The 23,430-nt window shown below is 42.1% G+C and overlaps 1 protein-coding gene across 1 annotated transcript; it reads right to left on the bottom strand.

The window, feature by feature from the left end:
- Positions 1-626: 626 nt before the first annotated feature.
- On the bottom strand, positions 627-14,539 carry LOC127203310 (zinc finger protein 431-like). Its single transcript, XM_051162093.1, has 4 exons — positions 14,410-14,539; positions 4,155-4,281; positions 3,890-3,950; positions 627-1,413 (listed from the first exon to the last, which is right to left on the bottom strand). The coding sequence occupies exons 1-4, from the start codon at positions 14,428-14,430 to the stop codon at positions 627-629; spliced, it is 996 nt and encodes a 331-aa protein (XP_051018050.1). The 5' UTR covers positions 14,431-14,539.
- Positions 14,540-23,430: the final 8,891 nt, after the last annotated feature.

Here is a 23,430-nt window from a genome sequence, read left to right as displayed (position 1 = left end):
CTTACTTCATCTACCCTTCTGAGTGAGATGCAAGCATCGTCACTTGGGCCTTCCTTGTCCTATAGCTTCTTTGGGTAGTAGATTGTGGCATGGGTATCCTAGACTTTATGGCTAATATCCACTTATAAGGGAGTACATACCATGTGTGTCTTTCTGGGTCTGGTTACCTCACCCAGGATATTTCTAGTTCCATCCATTTGTCTGCCGGGTTCATGGTGTCCTTGTTTGTAATGGCTGAGGAGTATTCCACTGTGTAAATGTACCATATTTTCTTCCTCCATTCTTTGGCTGAGGGTGGGCAAGCGTGGCAGGGGGGCCTACGGTTGCGCTCTCAAGTCTACTCTGCATTCCTGATAGATGAGCAGTGACTTGATTACACCAAATCCTTGTCATCTTCTTTGACCTGGAGTTTGAATTGTGTTGGATCTAAGAGGACCCAGTAATACAGAGGCTTTACCACATAGAGGACATTTAACGTTTCTTTCTAATGTGTGCTGTTTACTGCATTCAGTAGGCAAAGGCTTTACCACATTGCTTCCATTACGTAGGGTTTCTCTCCAGTATGAAGTCTTTCATGACGATGAAGACTATAGAAATGTGCAAAGGCTTCACCATATTAAATACATTCACAGGGTTTCTCTCCAGTATGATTCCTGCTTTTTAAGCTGACTGTGTTGTGCAAAGGCTTTACTACGTTGGTTACATCCATAGGGTTTCTCTCTAGTATGTGTTCTTTTATGTTTTTGGAGATTACTGATTTCAGTATAGGCCTTACCACATTGGTCACAACCATAGGGTTTCTCTCCACTATGAATTTTCTTATGCCTTTTAAGGTAACTATTACATGCAAAGGCTTTGCCACATTGGCTACATTCATGCGGTTTCTCTCCAGTATGTGTTCTTTCATGTATTCGGAGACTACTCTGACATGCAAAGGCTTTACCACATTGATCACAAACATAGGCTTTGTCTCCAGTATGTGTTCTTTTATGTATTTGGAGATAACTGTGACATGTAAAAGCTTTCCCACATTGGTTACATTTATAGGGTGTCTCTCCAGTGTGTGTTCTTTTATGTTTTTGGAGATTCCAGAGTTCTGAATATGCTTTACCACATTGATCACATATATAGGGTTTCTCTCCAGTATGAATCTTTTCATGTCTTTGAAGATCACGGTTACATGCAAAGGCTTTCCCACACTGGTTACATTTATAGGGTGTCTCTCCGGTATGTGTTCTTTTATGTTTTTGGAGATACCAGAGTTGTGAATATGATTTACCACACTGATCACATTCATAGGGTTTCTCTCCAGTATGAATCTTTTCATGCCTTTGAAGATAACTATGAAACGCAAAGGCTTTCCCACAATGGTTACATTCATAGGGTTTCTCTCCAGTATGTGTTCTTTCATGCCTGCAAAGACAATTGACACATGTAAAACTTTACCACATTCATTACACTAATGAATCTTTTTATCTGTATAGATTAATTTTATAATTTTGTCCAATTGTAAAGAAGAACCATATTGTAAGATTTATCACTTTGTTTATACCTGTAGTACTCCCATTAATTGTGTCACAAACTTGAAGTTGCCTGTGAGTGTGTGAGCATTTGTTATATTGCTCACATTTATACCATCCTTTTTCTAAATAAGGTTTTACCATGTTGGGGATAACAGATTGCTCAAGAAAAAATACAAAGAGGAGACTCAAGTAGCTACTTGGGGTTTGTTTGTTTGTTTGTTGAGACATGGTTTCTCTGTGTAGCCTTGGCTGTCCTGGACTTTCTTTGTAAACCAAGCTGGCCTGGAACTCACAGCGATCCGCCTACCTCTGCTCCTTGAGTGCTGGGATTAAAGGCGTGAGCCACCATGCCTGGCCAAGTAGCTACTTGAATTATACAATAATTCAACAAAAGATTCTACGACAAAAGGTACATATTTGTAGAGGCGAGCTGCAAACTTTTAAAGATTTTTAAAAATGAATGGGAGATATAAACTGGCTGAAGTTGACAACAGGATTAACTACTTACGGGTTAAGTAACTGTTTCAAACATTACCAGTAGATTCAGATGTAAACATCATTGAAGATGTCTAATAGCTGAAGAAAAAAAAAAAAAAGGAGAGCCAGGTGTGGTGGCGCACATCTTTAATTCCAGCACTTGGGAGGCAGAGGCAGGTGGATCGCTGTGAGTTCAAGGCCAGCCTGGTCTACAAAGCGAGTCCAGGATGGCAAAGATAACATAGAGATACCTTGTCTCAAACAAACAAACAACAAAAAGGAGTTAATTCTGGTAGAACAAAGGCTACAAGATGCTTATGTGGATCGAATTGATCCTAAACTTGACTGTATTTTGGTCATTTTGCTTTCAGCTCCTTCTCTTACTGGGCACGTTATGCAAAGGCAAGATAGTATTACGGAATTGCTTTGCTTAGCACATAAACAAAATAAAAAATTGAAGACATATATAGAAATGACTTCTGAAATAATTATAAAACATAGAATAAGACTCTGTCAACTCTCAAGAACAGACCTGGGAAAAATTGTAGTGCCTCTTACTAATGCTGAGATTACGTCCTTGAGGGTAATCAAGGAAGATTATCAAAGAGTTTGTAGTAACTACTTGGGAGAGATTAGTAATATATATACAAAAAGCAAACATATATAGATTCTAAAAAGAACTAATTGGACTATTCTATGTATTGTAAAGAGAACACCAATTCCAGAAGCAACAACATTCTATACTGATGCACACAAGATGGGAATGGCAAGTTATAAGTCAGGTAAAATAACCAGGGTGATCAAAGGCCCCTATACCTCAGTTCACAGACCAGAATTGTATGCAATCCTAATGGTACTATTGATTTTCCTGGAGCTCTTAATAGAATTACTGACTCTCAATAGGCAGAAAGAGTTGTTCTACATATAGAAATGGCTGAATTTACTCCTGATAAGTCAGAAGTGACTTTGTTATGTATGCAACTGCAACAGGCCACCAGAAGTAGAAACTATCTGTTATATATTACTTGTATTCAGTCTCATATAGGGATTCTAGATCCACTGGCACAAGGAAATGAGAAAATTGATCAATTACTGATAGGAAATATGTTAGAAGCCTCCACATTTCATGGAAAATATCGTGTCAACAGTAAAGGTTTAAAGAAAAAAAATTCTCTGTCACTTGGTATCAAACCAAAGAAATAATAAAAACATTTCCTGTGTGTTCTTTATATAACTAAACTCCACTGTCTGCTGGGAGTAACTCTAGGGTACCAAAAAAACTGAAGTATGGCAGATGGCTGTGTTTCATTTTGAAGAATTCAGAAAGAAAAATGGTCCATACACCATACCAATGATACATACTCAGCGTTTCAATGGGTAACTGCTTTAAGTTCTGAAAAGGCTGATTGTGTGATTTCACACTTATTACAAATACGTGGGATAGAGATTAAGGTTTCTCCACAACAACATTCTTAACTGTCATAAACTCCCCCTTCTCATTAAACTTAGTAACATCACTGCAAAGTCCAACTCTACTCGGACTATTTCCTGATTAGAAGGCTTTGGACATACAATCATCAGACGTTCAGTGTGTATACCTTCTGCAATATCTGAGTGGTACAGACTAAACAGATTACAGCTCTACAGCATAGCTCTATGGGGCTATGTCTCACATGGTGAGATCTGTCCAGGCATTCCTTCCTTGTGTCCCTTCTTAGAGGAATGCCTTACAAACCCAGATCACAACCTCACATTAAGGTACATGGTTTTCTCAGAATTTAATAATCATCAATACACTTAAAACAGTGCTGTTTAATACTTACAAACTTCAAGGACATATTAAGATTTCTTTAGGGACGTATTTGTACCAGCTCGCACATGAAAATTACCTTCCATTTCTTCTAGAACTTTGACAATGTTCTTCAATATTCTGTTCTTCCCAATTGTAGCCTAAAATACAGGATCAGAAAATACATGATGTATTATTGGAAATTAGGCAAAATTTAAGTTACTGTTTTCAGTGAACCTTAGAATCATGCCTCATTTATTGTCCTCATTCTTCCTCGTTCTCAACTGAAATTGCAGCAAAGCATCAATAACAAAGAAACAGTTCGCCCCTTGTTTTAAAACACAAAGGAAAATTCACCCTCTTACCTACAGCAGTGAGGTTTCTGCAGGTCTCCAGCATCACATCTATGTAGAGACTCTTCTGGGAAGGATCCAGCAAAGCCCACTCTTCCTGAGTGAAAGTCACATGCACATCTTCATAGGTCACTGCATCCTAAAATATGTCGCACAGATTTAAAAGAGAAAGCACGATACCAACAGTGACTTTGGTGCCTCCCACACTTATTTCCTGACAAATGAGTCCTAATGTAATCAAGTCATTTTAGAAGGAAACTGAATAATGAGTTTCACCTCTGTCAATTCTGTGCCCTTTGAATAGGGTAGAGCCCTGCAGGAGAAATGCCAGTTAACAGACATAGTGAGAGACAAGCAAACAGATCAACACTGCTGAGCACACATCAGGGAAACTATATGAACAGCTACTAACTACAAAATATGATGGGCAAACTGCATACATCGGCTCATGTCTTTAATCCCAGCACTCAGGAGGCAGAGGCAGGTGGATCTCATTGACTGGAATGCCAGCCTGGACTATGTAACTAGTTTCAGGACAGCCAGAGGTACATATCAAGACCCTGACTCTCCAGAGAAAAATCAAACAAACAAAATAAGACAAAACGAACTCAGAGGCTTTCACTGAAGCTCTTCCAAGGAATTATACATTCACTCTAGTTCTGTATTCCTATTAAAGAAACCTGAAATGCCCCAGTTTAAGCTGCAACATTAGTAAGGTCTTACTAAGAGGGAACGCATGTTTACACAGGTACAAATGGAAAAATGAGAATATTAACAACGTAAATATTCATCATAAATAAGCAGCATAGGGCAGGAGAGATGGCTCAGCAGTGAAGAGCTCCCACTGCTCTTGAAAAGAATTGAGTTCAATTACCAGTACTTACAGGTGGCTGACAGTTACCCATTACAGCAGGTTCCGGAGCTCTGAGGCCACCTTCTGAATACTGTGAGGACCAGGCACACATGCGGGGCACATTCACGCATACAGCCAAAATGCTCATATTCATTCAAAAAATTTCAAACAAACAGGAAGAATGTCACACATCTGCAATTCAATGACTCAGAAGGCTCAGGCAGTATTAATGTCATGAATACATGCCATCGTGACAAATACTCTCTGCCAAAGTTCAAAATTCAAGATGTGGGTAAAGCTCTGGACAACAGCATATGCTTGACATGTACAAAAACCAACATTCCAGGCCCATCAGCCAACAATATAAAAACAAAACAAAAAGCTAGGCATAATAGCCCACATCTAATTCCAGCACTCTGGAGCCACAGTCAGGTGGATCTCTAAGTTGGAGGCCAGGGTACACAAAGAAACTTTGTCTTCAAAACAAAAACAACAAAATTTTAAAAACAAAACAGGCTAGCACTGAATGGCAATTGCTTCCAGTGTATCTTATGTGATTTAGGGACAGAGTCTATAACGGGGAAGGCATGACAGCAGGAGAAGGAAGCTGACTGGTCAGGTTCAACCACAGCCCAGTAGACACCAAGAACAGGAAATGGATTGAGTCTACAGACACTCAAATCCCGTCCCCAATGAGAAATCTAGAAAGGCTCCAGCTACATAACTTCCATAAGCTCCCCAAAGAAAGCCACAAAGGAGAGACGAGTGTTCAAAGACAGCATCCTCTCTGACAGCTTTCTGAGTCCGCCCTCTACATTCTGAGCCCGCGCTCTATAGGTCATGGTCATCCCATGATGAAAATGCGGTTAGTCTAACTTCAGTGGTCCTAACGCCGCAACAGCCCCAACACTGTTCAAACGTCCAAAGTCTCTTCTGACACTCAAGTCAATCTCATGACGGCCACATTTTGTAAACTCACAAAACAAGTTGAGTATCTTTCCAACATACAGTGGTCCACAACACCCCTTTCTATTCCAACAGAAGGTAATGGTGACACTGGTCCATGGCAGGAAACCCATCAAGGGAAACGCCAAATCCTGGAGCTTCAGTTTCCAAGGGCTGATGGCCCCGTCCCTGCCACTTCTCATGCATCTCTCAGTTTGGTCTCTTCCACTCCCTATATGCATCTCTCCATGGCAGGTGTCTCACAGCTTAGGATTCTCTATAAAATTACTGTATTCAAGAACTGATATAATCATTACAGAAGGGAATTACAATAGGACTATTGATTGTAAGTTCTTTCATTAGAAGTATTTCTAGCTAGACATTTCTGTTTATTATAAGTTTAAAGCGGTGGTTATAGCTGTAAGTTCATTATGACTTTGAAGCAGAAGTTTTATCTTTTTCTTTTACATTTCAAATGTACATTATGTGTTCAAAGCAAACGTTTTTTATGTCAAGGATTTTATCAAGAATCAGGTGTCTGTCTTGTCCTGCATTCCTAACCATTTATTCTTTGTTTTTATATTCACGTGGCCTTTCTTATTGTGATAAACACCTGGGTCTCATTCCTTGGACTAAGCCTAGAATGAATGTATTTCCTTGATCATCAATTCATTTCAACCTTGTTTTACTTCCTGTTAATTCATGTGGGTCACAGAGCTTTTAGCTAATTTGCAGGAGGGTGGAAGTTACCTGAATCAACTCAGGAATCATCATCAGGAATTATAAAGTCATCTTCCTAAGATTCTGCAGGAGGAGAGATGGCTCAGTGGTTAAGAGCAGTGACTGCTCTTCCAGAGGTCCTGAGTTCAATCCCCAGCAACCACATGGTGGCTCACAACCATCCACAATGAGATCTGGTGCCCCCTCCTGGCCTGCAGGTGTACATACAAGCAGAACACTGTATACATAATAAAAAAATAAAAAATAAAAAATAAAAAGATTCTGTAGGAAATCTGCCTGACAGAGAGAGCAGTACCTCTGGAGCAATAGGCAGATCCCGTGCCAGGTTTATATGAGGGACACAGTAACGACAAGCACGGAAAGGCAAGTTATCAGCAACAAGCAGGCTACAGGCCAAATCCCTGGGCTTTGCCTACACAGCGATGCATCTATTCATCAGCCATGCAAATATGAGGGGGCTGCCTCCAGGAAGCTCGCTTGCTTTTGCCAACCCAGCATGCAAATTACTCAGCTGTTAAAAAAAATGACATTAAAAAAGAGGGGTTTTTGTTGTTTATTTTTTTAAAGGACATCATGAAACTTATAGGAAAATGGCTGCAACTCCAAAGGGAAAAGGAAAGAAAGAAAAGAAAAGAAAAAGAAAAAGACCCTAAGAGAAGTAATCAAGACCCAGAAACACAAACATGGTATGCTTTCATTTAGAAATAAAGATCAGCTATTACGTGAAAAATTGACTTACAATCTACAGCCCCAGAGAGGACAGGTAAAGAGGAGGGCAAAAGAGGTAAGCATGAATATTTCTGGAGAGGGAAAATAGAAAAGATTGTGGTGGACTGTGGGTGACTGAAGACAGCAGGGGTGGGATGTTAGGACGGTGGAGAGAGTGCAGTGTTAGTCTCTCTGAGGTGACAAAGTACTTACTCTACAGGCTAGAGAAAGAGAAACCTGGACACCAACGCAGCTAAAACACCATCCACATAAAATCTGTCCTGTCTTCAAGAAGTGCAGGGGCATGGTGGCACAAACTTGTTTGAGTGGCAAACCAATGTTGGGTTTAACTTGAGGCCGGTGCCAGGAGAGCGAACCCATGCCTAACACTACTTAGATGGTTAGGAATCGCACAGAGACTTAAAGGACAAGCATGGGGCAAGCATGGGCCAGCACCAGGTCCTTTGCTCAAATGTTATGGCTGTTAGCTTGGGGTTTGTGTGGGATCCTAACAGTGGGAGCAAGTGTAGCTCTGACTCTCTCACCCGCTCTTGAGACTCTTTTCCTCCCATTGGTTTGCCTTGTCCAGCCTCGATATGAGCTCTATTGCTTTTGTCTTTTTGTATCTTGTTTGGTCTTGTTGACTGTCCTCTCTTGGAGGCCAGCTCTTTTCTGAAGAGGAAACAGAGGAGGGGGCATAGACTTGGGGAAGAGGAGAATAGGAGAGGTGGGAGGTAGCTGGAAGGAGTAGAGGAAGGAAAAACAGAGGTCAAAATATATTGTATGACAGAAGAATCTATTTTAATTTAAAGAACATTAATTAGAATTTCCCAAATGAAACGCAAAGAAGGAAAGCAATAATGACAAAGAGAAGTGAAACAGTGAATATGGGAAGGCATGATTTTGACAGATACAGTTTTCTCCTTCTGTGTGTGTAGAGGGTGAGCATCACAGGAGTTTGTGACAAGCTCATTCCTGGGCCCAGTCTAGATCTGTGACATCAGAAGTTTTTCCTCAGCAATGTGAAAAAAAAATTATATATATATATATATATATATATATATATATATATATATATATATATATATATATATATATATATATTACACGCAGGAAATAAACACAGGTCATTTTCTTGTGTTAGCTTTCACTAGTTTGGGTTGTGGAATTACAGAGGTTCCTGCTCATTAATTACTAATATGCTTGCTTCTATTTAAAGAGACTAATGCTTGAATAACTATTCAAATAACAGAAATACATCTGTAATATTATACAGTATTTGAACATTAAGTATATAATACATTAAACACATACAAAATGATATATAAAACTGTTAAATGTTTAAAAAACGTTCTCCAGAGAAAAAAATAAAAGTGATGCCATCTCAGGTAGGTAACTTGATCGCAAGAAAACAAAGAGGTGAGTCACTTGTCTAAGACTAGTGCATTTTGGTCAAACATTTATTGTCATTATTTAAATCCGAACACAAGTCAGTCTGTTTCTTAACCTCATTTTTAATTTTTCCTGCAGTATGATTCATTAACAGAAAGCTCTCACCCCATCCAAATAAAGTGACTTTCTGCATTTTTACAGTAGACAGCAATAGCACATTTGCTTATCTTCTCTATAACAACTGTTGCTACAAAAACTTTTGATATTTCATGTTTCCTCTCCATATACCAAGTAAAAGAATATTAAAAAAGTTCTTTGAAGGTGATTACTTCAGCTACAATGGCAAAAGAGAGGTGAAAAAGACCAGGTAACCGAAATGGCGGGATTACATGAGGAAGGAGAGGAGCAGGCCAAAGCCTGGGCTAGAAGACTGGGTATGCCAACCATTGCCCTGTGACAGGTAGGGACTGAGGGATGCTGGGAGAAGCTGGAAGTCAGGTGTGCTTTGATGTATTAAATAGGCACCTCAATATTTGAGACTTTACAGTATGGAGCAATGAGAAGGTTAAAATGATTTAAATATAATTTTAAAATTATTTTAAACAGTTGAAACAGACTTTATGGTCCAATACTCTTTAGAACTTAGCCATATGCATTAGAACACACCAAGTATTGCGCACACCACTTCTCTCAGGTGGCGGATTTTTAGACTGGATTAATAATATCCCTGTTAGGCACAGCCATACCAGTTTCTCCACATCTTCTCTGTTTGTTGAACTGATGGAGCCAAGAAATCTACATCTCGGGGCAAAGTCAGTGGGAAAAGAAGATGCTTGAGTTCTGGAGGACAGAGTGAGACTCCCCAGCCTTTTACAGCCAGAAGTCAAGCAAGCCAGGCACAGAAATCTCAGTAAAGACTCAGAAAGAGAAAGGAGTCTCTGCAGATTCAGATGTTAGGTGTTTGAGGTTCAACAACAACAACAAAAAAAAACAAAAACAAAAACAAAAAAACACTAGAGCCACTTTGGACAGTGGATCTAGCCAAGAGTAACTCGAGGTGCTAAGAAAGGTGCTAAAATTCCAAAGAAGGATGAAGCCATTGTATACACCAGGAAATTAAGAAGTCAACCAGATTAGTGAAAATATGTAGCAGACATTTAAGAAGAAAAGATAAATTTGGCTTCCTGATAAATTCCAGTGAGATTTCTCACCTCTGGCATGAAGATGAACTGTAAATAATACTCGTCTTTGAAGGAGGAAGCGTCAATCTTTCCTGGTTATACCTTCTTCAAACTCCAATGGAGACTATGAAGGAGATCACCAGGGATCTGAGCAATAACAATTTAAAAGTTTGGGGGTGGCCCGCAGAACTGTGGCTCTGTCCTGCACAATAAAGCTTTGAAGTTCGTGAGGAAAAAAGAAAAGAAACTAGTATAACTATAAAAATTGGTTTCTAGAAAGAAGTTTACTTTCTCATCCAAAATCTTAATTGCCTTGGTCTGTGAACCCCCAAATACGGCCAGTTTGGACTTTTCCTGATCATCCAAAATGGATTACCTGATTTATTGCTAATGCCAACCACTGTCAAAGCAGGAAAGCTCTCACCGTCCTTCCTCCACATCCCTTCCTGTGCACTGAGTGCACTAGACTCAAAAGTTGGTCAGTGAACACAATTCTTTTTTTTTTTTTTTTTAAGATTTTATTTATTTTATGCATGAGTGTTCCATCTGCATATACACCTGCCTGCCAGAAGAGGGCGTCAGATCCTAGTATAGATGGTTGTGAGCCACCACGTGTTTGCTGGGGATTGAACTCAGGACCTCTGGAAGAGAAGACAGTGTTCTTATCTGCTGAGCCATCTCTCCAGTACCCGTGAACTCGGTTCTTAAACAAGACCCTCTTTATTTATAATTTTTTCCAAAAGCCAGGGAAGTTGGAAGACACTCATTCCCTGGTCTCTTTTCCATCTAACTGACCAGTCAAGGTGCAGCCCGAATTAGTTACATGACTGTCTTCCAGGCACTGGGCGGCAGAGGCAGGATTAGGTGTTCAAAGCAATTCCTAACTATACAGCATAAAGAAAGGATTAGCTGCAGGATACTTTGCCCTAAAGAGAAACAAATACAAAAGCATTTGAGAAAAGGGAATGAAATTCTTAGTGACCTGGAAACATAGGAGAGTAGAAACAAATAAGAGAATAGAGCAGTGGTGCATAAAGTAAATTAAATATAAAAAGTAATACTAAATATATAATTGAAAAACCCCATAGGAATACTAACTTTGAAAAAGAAGGAAAAAAAAAAAAAAAAAAAAAAAAAAAAAGAACAGGCCCTTCCCTGGTAGTTATTAATAAGGTATTGTTTGAACTTGTCCCTATGTGCAAGATTAGCTTCTGAGATCTGTAACTTGACACACACACACACAGCTACAGCCAATAGCTTGTGTCTCAAATTTCTTAGCTGAGTTAACTGTCTCAAGCAGGACTGCACATAGCTGCAAAGGACAGTCCCTCAATTGTAAATTCAATATTCACTCACTCAAGCTAATTTACCCAAATTGTCATCCACCAATCTAGTCTGTTTTCATTCATATGCATGAATTAATACATACTTGGAAATTACAAATCACTCTCCCTGCCTCAGTCGGGTCCTTCTTCATAATGGGGACCCCGAGAGCTGACCCCCTTAAACTGTAGTCTGTGATCCAGCTATGGCCTGCCCTGTTTCACCCTGCAGTGAACACAGTAAACTGCTCCTCCTGGTCTGCTCTGAAGGCGGAAGCCGTGCTCCACATGCAAATCCATTTCCTGTTACTGCAATGGAGAGTTCATTGTGGGACTCAAAGGGGGTGATTTTAAACCTCTGTTGTGGTACAGCCTTTTAACTAAAGAATTTAATAAGTTTCATCAGGGCCAGCTCATTGCCCCGGGGACCAATAGACTGGTACCAAGGTGACTGAGTCAATACAACTAGTCTCAGAAACATTTTTTTTTTTCTAAAAGGCTGAAGATGTACCTGTCTCAGAATTAATATTTCTTCCCAGGAAGAAATCACTCCACACACAATTAGAAGATTAATTCAGGAAAATCTCTTTAATGACAGCATGCGTTCAGCTTTGACTAAGGCTCAAAGAGGAGCCAGCTGAGAACTGATTTTGTATTCCACATATGCTGTGACCCTTAAGTTATTTTTAGGTTCTGGCCTCAGGTTATGTTTTGACCAATTTAAATATGGCTGAAGACTGCAAGTCCAGCCATTTAGGCAGATGGGACATTTACACAGCAAAGATAGTCCCACAATTAGTTTTTAAGTACACCAGTGCCCTCAAACAGTAGGTCACTCTTCAGTTGACAGGGTCTTGAAGTGTGTATGCCAGAAGAGGAGAAGATAGGAAAAACAGACAGTAGGGGGCAAAAAAAAAGCTGGGGTGGGGGGGAATCTTGCACAAGATATGTCTTATGCTAAGTAAGCTTCTTAAGAACAGCATCTTGTATAAAACTTCCAGAGGAGAACGGAAGGAATTGGAAGAATCTATGAAGTCAGCAGAAACCATCATACAAAGGGATAAACTCAGGAGTCTAATAAACCAATGCTGCACAAGGGGAACACAGGGGATCTCAAGAACATTACTGACCAAGCCTACAATGGACTTGGGAATGATAGCCACAGCCCCATGTGGTGGGTAGAGCTGGGTTCTTACGTTCTGAAGCAAGCCCTCCCCAAAGCCTCAGACCATCACCAGCTCTCCCAAACATATCTCTGGCTTTTGAGAAGGCATTCTATTTTATTCTCCATATATTGGGGCCTTGGGGAAAGCTTTTATTGGCTCTGTAAGCACGTTCATGGGTTTGAGAAAGAGCTATGGCATTCTCCATTCATGAGGACTTTATAGAATTCCTAGTTTGATCAGGCTCGGAAAAACACAACCATGTTTTTCCATTTCAGAGAGTTGTTAACTAGTGTAAACTTGCACATGAAGCAAAACTATGCTTTTCTCAAAAAGAAAACTGGATCTTTATGTAGAGGAACTTTGATTCAGAACATGGCTGCTCTGGCAAGAGATCACATCCAAAGGCCTTCTAGGTGTATGTGGTCCAACTGGAACACAAACATGCCTTTAATCCGGGAAGACAGAGACAAGGAGAGCTCTGAATTCAAGGCCAGCCTGGTATAGAGCAATTTTCAACAAAATATAGGCCCCGGCCTGGTGGTACACACCTTGAATCCTAGCACTCAGGAGACAAGAGTCACGCAGGTCTTTGACTTCTTGTTCAGGCAGTTCTGTTGAGTCAGTGAGTTGAAAGGCAGTGCGGTGGAGCTGAGTTTGCAGAATTTAGAGGTAATTTTACAGAGGCAGGTTGAAGGGAGAACAAACTAGACACAGGTCAAGAGAGAATGAGACAGGGCTGGAGAGATGGCTCAGTGGTTCAGAGCACACCACCTGCTCTTCCAAAGGTCCTGAGTTCAAGTCCCAGCAACGACATGGTGGGTCACAACCATCCATAACGTAACCTGATGCCCTCTTCTGGCCTACAAGCAGACAACATTGTATGCATAATAATAAATAAGTCTTAAAAGAGAGGGGGGGGGCGAGAATGAGAAGGAGCCAGAAGATTAAAACATATTGCCAAAAATTAGCATGAGGCCAAGCAGAGCAATTCAATCAGAAACAGAAAAGTTGAGCTAAAACAGGATAGTTGAACTTGCCAGAAAGAATTCAGAAAGAACTAGAAAGGGTGAGCTTAGTCAGCAGTAAGTCTCAGAGGCTGAAAACATTCCTGGCCTAGATTATAGATTGTATGGAGGCTAGAAGCTTCCAGGACTAGGCCTAGGTTAGCAGTGGGAGGCAGAAAGCATCAGAGAGAACAATCACATCAGGAAAATAAAAGATGCTTTAACTAGCGTGCCAGGCCTTAATGTTGGCTGTGACCCTGTAAAGCCCCATGGAGCAGCTTGTTAGAGGCCTGTTCGCTGATATGAGGCCCGGTGGCTGGCTGTAAATCAGAGCTGTCTCCTTTGTGATGGTTTGGAGGCAAATGTCTGGACACTCCTGGTGAACAGAGCAAACCTGTGTATCCTAGCATCCTAATCTCTAACAGGCCGGGTTAGCACACTGCTCATCTGTGGGGTGCTGTAGAGCAGTCCTCCCTCAGCTAAATTCTACTTGGTGTCACTTACTGTTTCCGAGGCGATGGTAAATCCTTTACAGCATCAATTCTACTCTTCTACATCACTGCTTAATATTGGGGTGCTACCCACCACAGGAGACGCCTTTTACAGCCTCCACAAAATTAACTCCAAATGGATCTCACACCTAAGTGTTAAACAGTAAGGGCAGAACTTGTGGAACACACTAGAGAAACCCGGGCTCTTGCCGTTTTGCATCTTGCCATGGATGTTTACACACAGCCCTCTGCTTCAAATGCTTTATGGAGACTCAGCTCCCTTAGTGAAGTTATTCAGAGACCATCGCCAAGTCTTAGGAGTGACTAGCACTAAAAGGGACCATACAGGGGGCTGGCTCCATCTCGCGGCTGTTTACCCCGGAGCCCCGGGGAAAAGACCCACAACACCAGCTCCCGCGGCTCAGCCGCCTGCTCCCCGTTGTGGGCAACGACCCTGTGCTCACCATGTTGCTGCTTCGGGGCATGCCTGAGCTCCACTTAGAGCGCCCAGCAACCACGCTCACAGAACATCAAACAGAAGCGTGCAAGCTCAGCTACTGAACTGAACCTGCAGCGTGACCCGGGAAGAACACGCCTCCCACAACCGCAGGCGCGCCTTGAGGTTCTGATTGGCTAGTGAGTCTTGAGTGCCATGAACACCTCCCTTAGCGTTAGAGTGAGCTGAAGGGACACCGCATAGTGGTTCCTGGCCAAAACTTCCTTTCCAGAGTCAGACGTTTTCCAGATATGCAGATTCGCATTAATAGCATACCTGTCTGTCTTCCCAACACCCGGGAGGACCGACCTCTCAGGCTCTGGCCGCTCAGCCGTCTGTTCCCCAACCCGCAACCCGCTGCCACCCCAGCTCCCGCTCCCCCCACCTCCCACCCCTGTCCCCCACCCCAAAGTTGGGCAGTTTGACCCTGCACTCCCCACATCAGGACATCAGAGCTTGCCTGAGCTCCCCTCACAGCACACAGTAGACACTGCTCCCTTCTTCCTCCTGGAATCAAGGCAGAGAGCTTACACAGCCCATCACTTAACTCGCAGTGGAGTTATCAGTCTGTCCCACAAGTGGAAGGGGGCCCAGAATATTAACAATTAAAGAGCAACTTTAGGAAACAAGATTTTCATTTTGTGGCTTCATGCTGGGTTCAGGTAAACTGCAGCTACTTTTCACCTGGTAGGTATGAGACAACCTGGGAGAAAAGCAATTGACAGATGACAAACACCGTGGAGGACTGTTGTTAGCAGAAACATCTTCCTCGGTGGTAAGGTGGAAAAGAACACAGCTGTACTGTTAAAGGCTCTCTAGATGAACAGAACTGATAGGATTGATCTATGTATGTAGAGTGTGGGTTTATTATTATGCCTCACAGGCATAATAACGAGTCCAACAATGACTGTCTACCAATGCAAAGTTGAAGAATCCGTGTTGCAGTGTTCATCACACTGTGAGGTCTCAGATTGTGTCCTGGAAAAATCTGTTACTAGTTGTGGAGTGGCTTAGCCCTAGCATACACATGTAATCCAAGAGTTTTCTGTAAACAGGATTAAATAAAATCATCCATAGGTCAGAAGACAGAACAAGCATCTGGTCGACACAGAGTGAACATAAGAAAGAAAAAAAAAATGGAGAGTGAGAGGAGGTCTCAGAGGATGGATAGAGAGGTGCACAGGAAGTAGAAAGGAGGGACATTTAGTTTGAAGGGTTTTTAAAAACAGCATGGAGAAGGAGAAGGGGCTTTTTCCTTCTGAGACATTGGCTGAGTAGGAAGGTCAGCTGGATGCTTGCTCTGCCTCTCTGAGCTAGGAGGCTTTCACCCTAGCATCTGGCTCCTGAGTCTTTATTGGTAAAATTGAATGTTTGGAATTTTTGCTTAAAAACAAAAAAAATCCAGTAATGGTTGAGTCCATGTGTCTGGATGTCTCAGGTGGCCTTCAGTACGTACCAGAATTCTGAGGAAGTCGGCTGTAGTGCCAGCAACAACATGAACTTGCTCACCAGAGCTAGGACAAGGAGACAAAGAGAAAGGTATGGGATTTTGCTCCAATCCCATGCCAGCTGCTTCTAATGATTTCTGTCAAACTACCTCCCATCCATAATCCCAAATAATTGCTAATTATTGTCATCTGGGCCAAATCCTCCATCCACACCGGCCATGTGCTTCTCCTCCACCTAATCCATGATGGAGCAACCTTCTTCTTCTCTCTTCTCCTCTCCTCTCCTCTCCTCTCCTCTCCTCTCCTGTCTCTTCCTCCCAAGATTTTCTCTGTCTCCCCAAGCCCTGGAACCTTAGCCATGCCTATACCATTTGCCCTGCCCAGGTGTGATAGCCTTTTATTGGTCAAACAGGTTAGACTTAGGCAAGGTACAGATGGGTCACAGAGATAGCAAGCAGTAATTAGCATCAAAATACATGCAACATACTCAATAAAATACTCAGAAACCAAATCTAAGGACATATCATAAACATCACCTACCACAATTCAGGGATGTAGGCATGGTTCCACATATGAAAAATCCATCAGGGCTGGAGAGATGGCTCAGTGGTTAAGGGCGCCACCTGCTCTTCCAGAGGTCCTGAGTTCAATTCCCAGCAGCCACATGGTGGCTCACAACCATCTATAATGTAATCTGATGCCCTCTTCTGCAGATAAAGCACTCATATACAATAAATAAAATAAATAAATCTTAAAAAAAAAAAAAAGAAAAATCCATCAATGTACTCCACCATATAAACAAACTGAAAGAAAAAAAAAAAACCCATGTGATCATCATATTAGATGCTGAAAAAGCCTTCGACGAAATCCAAAGCCGATTCATGTTAAAAGTCTTGGAGAGATCAGAGGTACAAGGTACATACGTAAAGACAATAAAGACAATACACAGCAAGCCAACCGCCAGCATCAAATTAGATGCTCAGAAACTTAAAGCAATTCCACTAAATTCAGGGAAAAGACAAGGCTGCCCACTCTCTCCATAATTCTTCAACATAGTGCTTGGAATTCTAGCTAGAGCAATAAGACAACTAAAAGAGACCAAGGGAATATAAATTAGAAAGGAAAGGGCCAACGTGTCACTCTTTGCAGATTACATCGTATTATATACATGCACGGTGCCCAAAATCCTACCACAGAAATATTACAGATGATAAACACCTTCAGCAAAGTGTCTGGATAAGAAAAATCAACAACAGCCGGGCGTGGTGGCGCACGCCTTTAATCCCAGCACTCGGGAGGCAGAGGCAGGCGGATCGCTGTGAGTTCGAGGCCAGCCTGGTCTACAAAGCGAGTCCATGATGGCCAAGGCTACACAGAGAAACCCTGTCTCGAAAAACAAAAAAAAAAAAAAAAAAAGAAAAAAAGAAAAGAAAAATCAACAACAACAACAACAACAAACCCAGTAGGGCCTCTTTTTTCTTTTTTTTTTTCTTTTTTTTTTTGGTTTTTCGAGACAGGGTTTCTCTGTGTAGCCTTGGCCATCCTGGACTCACTTTGTAGACCAGGCTGGCCTCGAACTCACAGCGATCCGCCTGCCTCTGCCTCCCGAGTGCTGGGATTAAAGGCGTGCGCCACCACGCCCGGCTGGGCCTCTTTTTGTAAGCAGTAAACAGGCTGAGAAAGAAAGTCAGGATAGAACACCCTTCACAATAGTCACAAATAATATAAATTATCTTGGTGTAACTCTAACCAAGCAAGTAAAAGACTGGTATGAGAAGAAATTCAAGTCTCTGAAGAGAGAAATTGAAGAAGATATCAGAAGATGAAAAGATCTCCCATGCACATGGATCAGCAGGATTAATATAGTAAAAATGGACATCTTACCAAAAGCTATCTGCAGATTCGAAGCAATTCCCACCAAAATTCTTTACAGACCTTGACAGAGCAATTCTCGACTTCATAGGGAAAAAACAACAACCCAGGAGAGCTAAAAACAGCCCTGTACAATAAAGGACCTTCTCCAGGAATCACCGTCCCTGTCACACTGGAGCATCATCTTCAGTCTTCGGGCTCAGTATATCTGGTAGATCTATTTGTGAATCAGGAACTATGAAGGGCTTGCTTGCCCTGTCATGGCAGAGCTTGGCAGGCAACTCAGCCTGCATCCAAGTCTTGTCCATTCTGGATAGCATATTGTCTGTAGAGATAGCTGGGACATTTTTGCCCAGTAGCTAGTTTGCCATTAATGAATCTATCTACAAAAGGAGATTTTATGATGCCTGTCATCTTCACTGAGGTAGGTTGGGGGTTTTTCCGGGAGCTGACAAGTCTCAAGTCAATAAAGCTGTAAAGTAATTTTAAAAGTCATTAAATGCCATGTTCTGTAGGTCTCTAAAGTTTCTGAGGACCATTTATCTATTTAAAGTTATATTAACATAGTGTATGATCAGATCTATCATCTATATATATAATTATATATATATTAAAAAACATTTGAGAATGACAATAGTTTTATAGTTTAAGAACAGATTTAGTAATCTATCATTTTCTCCTATTATTTCTAAATATTTTCTATATGATATTCCCATATTCTCCTCATTTGTTTTCTTTTCATTATATTGAAAAAAATTTTTTTTCACTTTACATACTGATCCCAGCCCCTCCCTCCACTCCTCCCTGTCTCACTCTCCTACCATCTTCCTCCTTTCCCTCCTCCCCTTTATCCACAGAAAAGGCTCCCTGAACCTGCACCAACCTAACTCCCCCCCCCCCCCCCCCCCCCCCCCCCCCCCCCCGCACATCAATTCACATCCGGACCAGGCAAATCCTCCCCCACTGAGGCCAGACAGAGCAGCCCAGCCAGAGGAAAGTGATCCAAAAGCAGGCAATGGAGTCCATGTCAGAGACAACCCATGCTCCACATGCCGCTGGGGGACCCACATGAAGACCAAGGTACCCATCAGGCACTCATGTATACGGGGCCTACGTCCAGGCCATGCATGGTCTTTGGTTGGTGCTTCAGTCTCTGTGAGCCCCCTTTGGGGCTAGTCAGTTGCCTCTGTTGGTCTTCTTGTGGATTTCTTGTCCCCTCTGGGTCCTTCTGTCCTTTGTCACACTCTTCTACAAGACTCCTTGAGCTCTGCCTAATGTTTGGCGGTGGGTCTCAGTGTCTGTTTCAGTCAGCTGCTGAGTAGAAGAGCCTCTCAGAGGACAGTTAGGTCTGCAAGCACAGTTAGTCTGCAAGCACAGCAGAGCATCACTAATAGTGTCAGGTATTGGCTCTCTCCCATGGGGCGGTCTCAAGCCAGGCCAGTCATTGGTTGGCCATTCCCTCAATCTCTGTTCCATCTCTATCCCTGTACGTATTTTAGGAAAAGTAAATTTTGGGTTGAAGGTTCTCTGGGTAGGTTCATGTCCTCCTCCCTCCACTGGAAGTTCTGCCTGGCTAGGAGGTGACTACTTCAGTCTCCATGTGCCCCTCTACTAGGGGTCTCAGCTAGAGTCATCCTTATATCCTTCCAGAATCCTTTCCTGTCCCAGGTCTGCAGCTTGTCCCAGAGATGCGCTGTAGTGGGAGTTTTTTGGTTTCTCTAAAACCTGTTATGAATTAAAATTAAACTTTAAAAAACTCAGTTATGTTATGTAAACATGTTTTGTTTTAATCCTAAGAGGAGGACATGGGACTGCCTTTGTTTATCCACAGCTAATAACAGCCTCTGGAGGCTTGGAGAAGGGATTGGCCTTTGCCAGCTGCAGTTAGTTTAATTTTGAGGACTCTGAAAGGGTATAAATATCAGAGCTCAGAGAGAGGAAAGATAGCTTTAAGGAGACAGATTGAGAAAGAAGGCTTCTGGTTCTGCTGCACTTCTGGATACCCCAGTCCTAACCTTCTTTCTCTCATACCAAGGGTTGGGAGGTTGAGAAGGGAGGTAGAGGCTTAAGGAACCCCAAATAAAATAGAAGCAAAAAAAAAAAAAAAAATAGCACCTATCTTCCCCACCACCTCAGTTTCCTTTCTCTCTCCTAGTTCTCTCCATGTCTGATCCCCACCCTCATTCTCCTCCACACACCCTCTCCCACCCAGTTGCCCCCTCACCCACTTCCAATGTCTATTCTATTTTCCCTTCTGAATGGGGTTCAAGCAACCTCCCTTGGGCTTTCCTTGTTATTTAGCTTCTTTGGGACTGTGGGCTGCAACCCTGAGTACATACCATATGTGTCGTTCTGGGTCTGCGTTACCTCACTCAGGATGGTCTTTTCTAGTTCCATCCATTTGACTGCAAATTTCTTGATTTCCTTGTTTTTAATAGCTGAGTTGTATTCCATTGTATAAATGTCCCACAATTTCTTTATCCATTCTTCAGTTGAGGGACATCTAGGTTGTTTCCAGTCTCTGGCTATCACAAATAAAGCTGCTGTGAACATGGTTGAGCAAATGACCTTGTATGGTAGAGCATCCTTTGGGTATGTGCCCCATGAAGGGGAAGTTTCTGGTTTCTTTAAAAACTCAGTTGTGTCACGTGATGTTTTTCTGCAAACTCTCTTGTGGGAGGACATGTGCTGTTTCTGCTGCAAACAGACACGTGAGAGGGCATGGGATGTTTAGAAAGGATATAAATAGAAGCCCACAGACAGTGAGATGACGCTTTTGCATTGCTGTACCATGCAATGCTTCGCTGGTCTTTGCTGATCTTCACTTCACAGAGAGAAATGTTCCAGGGAACTTCTGGTGGTACTCTGGCTGACTCTGGCCACTTCTGCTGACTCGGGCCCACTCAGCAGAGCCTTGCCTTTTCTGCTGGATCGTGGCACTGATACAGATTCATATTCTTGTTTGGTGTTTGCTATTGGACTGAACTGCTGGTATCCTGACAATGCAGAGTGAAATCGGCCCAAGCAACTCCATCTAAACCGGTCCATAACTGTTGGCTCTTGCTCCCTAACAATTAGGTTTTATTACGAATTTATTAAACAAAGGTATCTTCCTTACAACCTGACTACTCTAAGCAAGAGGGAAAAGAGGTTAAAAAGAACAAAAATAGGCCTTCCCAGTATCAGTTCCACGGAATGAATCCCTAGGTGTCTCTGGGCCTGTATGCAGATCCTCTTCCCGATAGAAGCAATCTGGCCCTCGTGGTCCGATCCTGCAGCCTTCTCTCTCATCTCTCTGCCTGCCTTCCTCCAGTTGGTCCACAAACCCTGCTCTCCTCTCCTGGTTCCATCCTCCCATGAACGGTTGATTTGCAATGCAATAGCCTGGCAGGAGTCCCTGGTCATTTTCCTTAATTCCAGACCCAGGAAGGCTCCTCTCAGTCCATCACAATGTTTATCTCAGTGGGGTATTCTGGGGTGTCTTAACGGGGCAAAGCCCCCGAAGACTGCTTTCACCTTGGGCCAAGTCACATTCCTTCCACATACAACCCCTTTTTACTATTAACATTCTGTTGGGAGAGTTTTGGTTTATATATGTGTGAACGTGTTTTTGTTTTAATCCCAGGAGTGGGAGAGAGGGGCTGTTCCAGTTTGTCTACAGCTAATAACTGTTTCGTGAGAGGGCATGTTATCTTTGTCAGCTGGGAACTGCCTCATGCAGGGGCGTGGTCTTTGTCTGTGGAGATAAAAGCCAGACCCAGAGAGAGACTGGGTGCTCCAGGAAAGAAGAAGGCTGCTGGCATTCCCCCCTGACCCATCCCCTGCTGCTCTTGGTTGCTATTGCTACAGTATGACAAGAAGTCAGAGATCTCCTTGGGACTTGTCCCAAGAAACCTGATGACCCAAAACAGCAGGAAGTAGCTAAGGAAAACTACACTCCCTCTCCCCATAACCTTCTTTCTTTCCTACCTGGTGTTGGGTTGTTGGAAAGGACTGAGGTGGCACAGGGAGAAGGAGATTTAAGGAACCCAAAATAAAAATAGATTTAAAAAATACTCCAGCAACATTCTTTTTTTTTTTTTTTTTTTTTTAAAGAATTATTTACTCATTATTTATACAGTATTCTGTCTGCATGCCAGAAGAGGGCACCAGACCTCATTTAAATGGTTGTGAGCCACCATGTGATTGCTGGGAATTGAACTCATGACCTTTGGAAGAACAACCAGTGCTCTTAATCTCTGAGCCATCTCTCCAGCTCCAGCAACACTCTTTCTCTCTGTACTTGATAGGTGGGTTAGAAGGGAGATTGAAGTGTTTAAGGACCCTAAATAAAGTAGGTTTTGAAAAAATCTAAGCCTACCTCCCAGGAATGGTATAGCTAGGTCTTGAGGTAGAGCTATTCCCAATTTTCTGTGAAAATGCCAAAATGTACAAGTTTCCACTCCCACTGGGAATGGTGGTGCACGCCTTTAATCCCAGCACTCGGGAGGCAGAGGCAGGCGGATCGCTGTGAGGTCGAGGTCAGCCGGGTCTATGTAGTGAGCCTAGGACAGCCAAGGCTACACAGAGAAACCCTGTCTCAAAAAACCAACCAAACAAACAAACAAAATCCCAGCAATAAACTGTATAAATGGACCCTTTCCAGAAATAGTTGACAAGTACCTTGTACCTAGAGAGCCTTGAGCGCCATCTGCTATCAACTTTCCATTCTCTATCGGGAAGAGTTCTGTTTGATCTTCTTGATTTCTCTCTTCCTTCTTCAAGTCTATCTTAAACTGATTTTTCCCAAAGAGGGTATATTATACTGCAAATGTTGTTGAAAAATTATTTGTGTATGCTAAGATAAACAAACCCAAACGGAATTCAGCAGCACTATGTTGTTGCTGTGCCTTTCATCTTTTTTAACACAGAAAATAATCTTCTTTGATCTCAGAACCCCTTCCTAAAGAACTTTAACTTTCTTAGAGCCGGCTTCCCTTCTAGACTTCCGAGTTCAGAGCCTTGAAGCTTTTCACTCTGTCTCTGTCTCCTGCTTCCAGGAGAGGCCTTTTTAAAAAATTTTTATTCTCTTTCTTTGTTGGGTCTTTGTGTGGTTTGGGTATCAAGGTGACTGTGGCCTCATAGAATGAGTTTGGTAATGTTCCTTCTGTTTCTATTTCATGGAATAGTTTGAAGAGTATTGGTATTAGCTCTTCTCTGAAGGTCTGGTAGAGTTCTGCCCTGAATCCATGCAGCCCTGGGCTTCTTTTGGTCGGGAGACTTTTGATGACTGCTTCTATTTCCTTAGAAGATATAGGACTATTTAATTTGCTTACCTGATCTTGGTTCAGTGTTGGTAATTGGCAGCTATCAAGAAAATTATTCATTTCATTTAACATTTCAAATTTGGTGGCATATAAGCTTTTGAAGTAAGACCTAATGATTCTTTGGATTTCCTCAGTGTCTGTTGTTATGTCCCCCTTTTCATCTCTGATTTTATGCATTTGAATACTTTGACTCTGCCTTGTAGTTAATTTGGCTAAGGGTTTGTCTATCTTGATTTTCTCAAAGAACCAGCTGTTGGTTTCATTGATTCTTTGAATTGTTCTTTTTGCTTCTAGTTTATTGATTTCAGCTGTGAGTTTGATTATTTTCCAGCCATCTACTCCTCTTGGGTGTGTCTGCTTCTT

This window comes from Acomys russatus, chromosome 19, assembly GCF_903995435.1.
Source record: "Acomys russatus chromosome 19, mAcoRus1.1, whole genome shotgun sequence".
In the NCBI taxonomy this organism is placed as follows: domain Eukaryota; kingdom Metazoa; phylum Chordata; class Mammalia; order Rodentia; family Muridae; genus Acomys; species Acomys russatus.
Note: the sequence above shows the minus strand (reverse complement) of the source record. Positions and strands in the feature narration are given on the sequence as shown.

What these genes read in the sequence shown, in the direction of transcription:
- LOC127203310 (XM_051162093.1), bottom strand. Translation starts at nt 14,430, where the DNA reads ATGCCCCGAAGCAGCAACATG. An exon ending in TGCCCCGAAGCAGCAACATG is followed by an intron (nt 4,282 to 14,409) that starts GTGAGCACAGGG and finishes GACATATTTTAG; the next exon opens with GATGCAGTGACCTATGAAGA. An exon ending in CAGAAACCTCACTGCTGTAG is followed by an intron (nt 3,951 to 4,154) that starts GTAAGAGGGTGA and finishes CCTGTATTTTAG; the next exon opens with GCTACAATTGGGAAGAACAG.